Raw genomic sequence first — 1,808 nt, forward strand, 5'->3', positions numbered from 1 at the left:
AAAATTACAAAGGAATAGAGATTCTGCAATGAATGTGACACAGACAGCTATTTTGAGTTGGGGGCAAGTTAATTATATTTAAAAAAGACAGCATCTCCAGAAAAATCTTTTTTTTTTTCTTTTTTTGCAGTGAAATATTTTAGTTCCTTCATATAGACACATTTATTACACATTGTTAACAACCATGAAAAACAATACAAAATGCCCTCAATTTAACAAGTAGAAAAATATAACTAGTATATATGGCAATTGTGAATCTAATACTGTACAGAAGGAATTTATGGATTTTACAAATAAATTATACCTTAAATGACCTTTTAAAATTCTCCCCCCCCCCTCCCCAGATGTACACCCGAACTTACAACAGAAAAGGTTCCGAGGCTAGCTGATTGCAAATCAGTGCCAGTCAAATGTTCTGCCGACCAGCTCGAAGAATTTCTTATTTGGCTCGTGGAAGTATTCATGCAGTTTATTGAGGAGTTTGGGGTCGACATGGGGATGTGCCCGGCCTTTGGACTCATGCAAGCAGCGGTCCCGGCCGCTATCTCGCAGGCAGTAAAAGCCCTTGGTTTTGTTAAAGTAGAAGTTCGAGGGGTGGATCTGTGGCGACAGCTTCAGGAACCTCTCTACCTTCTGGATCTCGGGGAAGGGGTCCCTGATGAGCTGGTCGCCGTCGACAATGTGGATGTGGTGCAGTGGGAAGAAGCGCAGCCAGTTCTGCATGTGCACGTGGTAGAGGCTGCGGTTGAGTGCCTTGTAGTCCACATTGAGGCGGCCGTCGCGCACCAGGACCTCTTCGATGGACGGGTAGGGCTTGCGCTTCTGCACGTGGTTGTAGAACACTTGGGTGTAGTCAGACAGCACGCGCTCTGACGGGTCGCGCAGGATGAGCAGCAACCGGATGGCCGGGTTCATGCTGTGGACCCGCGCAGGCACTTTGGGCGACGTGAAGTACGCGGGGGTCTTCTCCACCGTGAGCTGGTGCGGCGAGGAGAGGGGCATCTGGCTGAGGTACCAGCCCAAGCCGTGGCTGTAGTGCTCCTCCCAGTCAAAGAAGTGCACCTCGTTCTCTGCAGCCGCCACGTCGGGATGCAGGCTGAGCATCTCCAGCAGTGCACGCGTGCCACCTTTGCGCACGCCGATGATGATGGTCTGCGGCAGCTGCCTGGCTGAGCCGTTGGGGGCCGCGCTGTCCGGGAGGTGGTCATCCGCCAGCGTGGCCACCTTCCGCAGCAGCTCTTGCTGGCTAGGCTGGCCGGGGGGCTCGGTGACCACGGTGGTGGGGCGGGAAGGCACTACCTGCGGCTGGGCCACCAGCAGCACCGCGCCCAGGAGCAGCACGGCCATGCTGGACACCACGGTGGCTTCAGAGGGCCGGACGCCGCTGGGTCATGAAGCGCTGCCGTGGGGGGATGCCTCCTGCTGGTCAGTAACACATGGATGTCGCAGGCCGCCGATTACTAGGCAAGAAGGAAGGAAAGTATTAACCCAAAATAAATACAGCACTTAGGAGCAGACAAATCTGTGGCCCTAAGGGACTATTCCCCTCCCAGCACCCCGACCAGTCTCTTTATCTTTATAAAGGGGGTGGGGGCCGAAGGGGGTGACGACCTTTAACTGCAATGGGTCAGACAGGATATGTTTTAGTCTTCGTGGGTCTCTCTGGCATCAATAACCTGTGTTGCTATAGCTCTGTTCTTGTTGTTAGTTGCCAGGCGAGTCTGTTCCAACTCATGGTGACCCCAAGTGTCTTACAAGGTAAAACTGCTCCACAGGGTTTTCCTGACAGCAATCTTAATAGAAGCAGA

At 52.7% G+C, this 1,808-nt stretch overlaps 1 protein-coding gene across 1 annotated transcript; it reads right to left on the bottom strand.

The window, feature by feature from the left end:
• Positions 1–100: 100 nt before the first annotated feature.
• Positions 101–1,454, bottom strand: HS3ST1 (heparan sulfate-glucosamine 3-sulfotransferase 1). The gene has a single exon (XM_004385914.2). The coding sequence runs from the start codon at positions 1,345–1,347 to the stop codon at positions 397–399; it is 951 nt and encodes a 316-aa protein (XP_004385971.1). The 5' UTR covers positions 1,348–1,454; the 3' UTR covers positions 101–396.
• Between the last annotated feature and the right edge of the window lie 354 nt (positions 1,455–1,808).

The sequence above is a fragment of the Trichechus manatus genome, unplaced genomic scaffold (genome assembly GCF_000243295.1).
Source record: "Trichechus manatus latirostris isolate Lorelei unplaced genomic scaffold, TriManLat1.0 scaffold00150, whole genome shotgun sequence".
NCBI classification, from domain to species: Eukaryota; Metazoa; Chordata; class Mammalia; order Sirenia; family Trichechidae; genus Trichechus; species Trichechus manatus.

Excerpts from the sequence above, each read along its gene's own strand:
- HS3ST1 (XM_004385914.2), bottom strand. The coding sequence starts at position 1,347 with ATGGCCGTGCTGCTCCTGGGCGCGGTGCTGCTGGTGGCCCAGCCGCAG.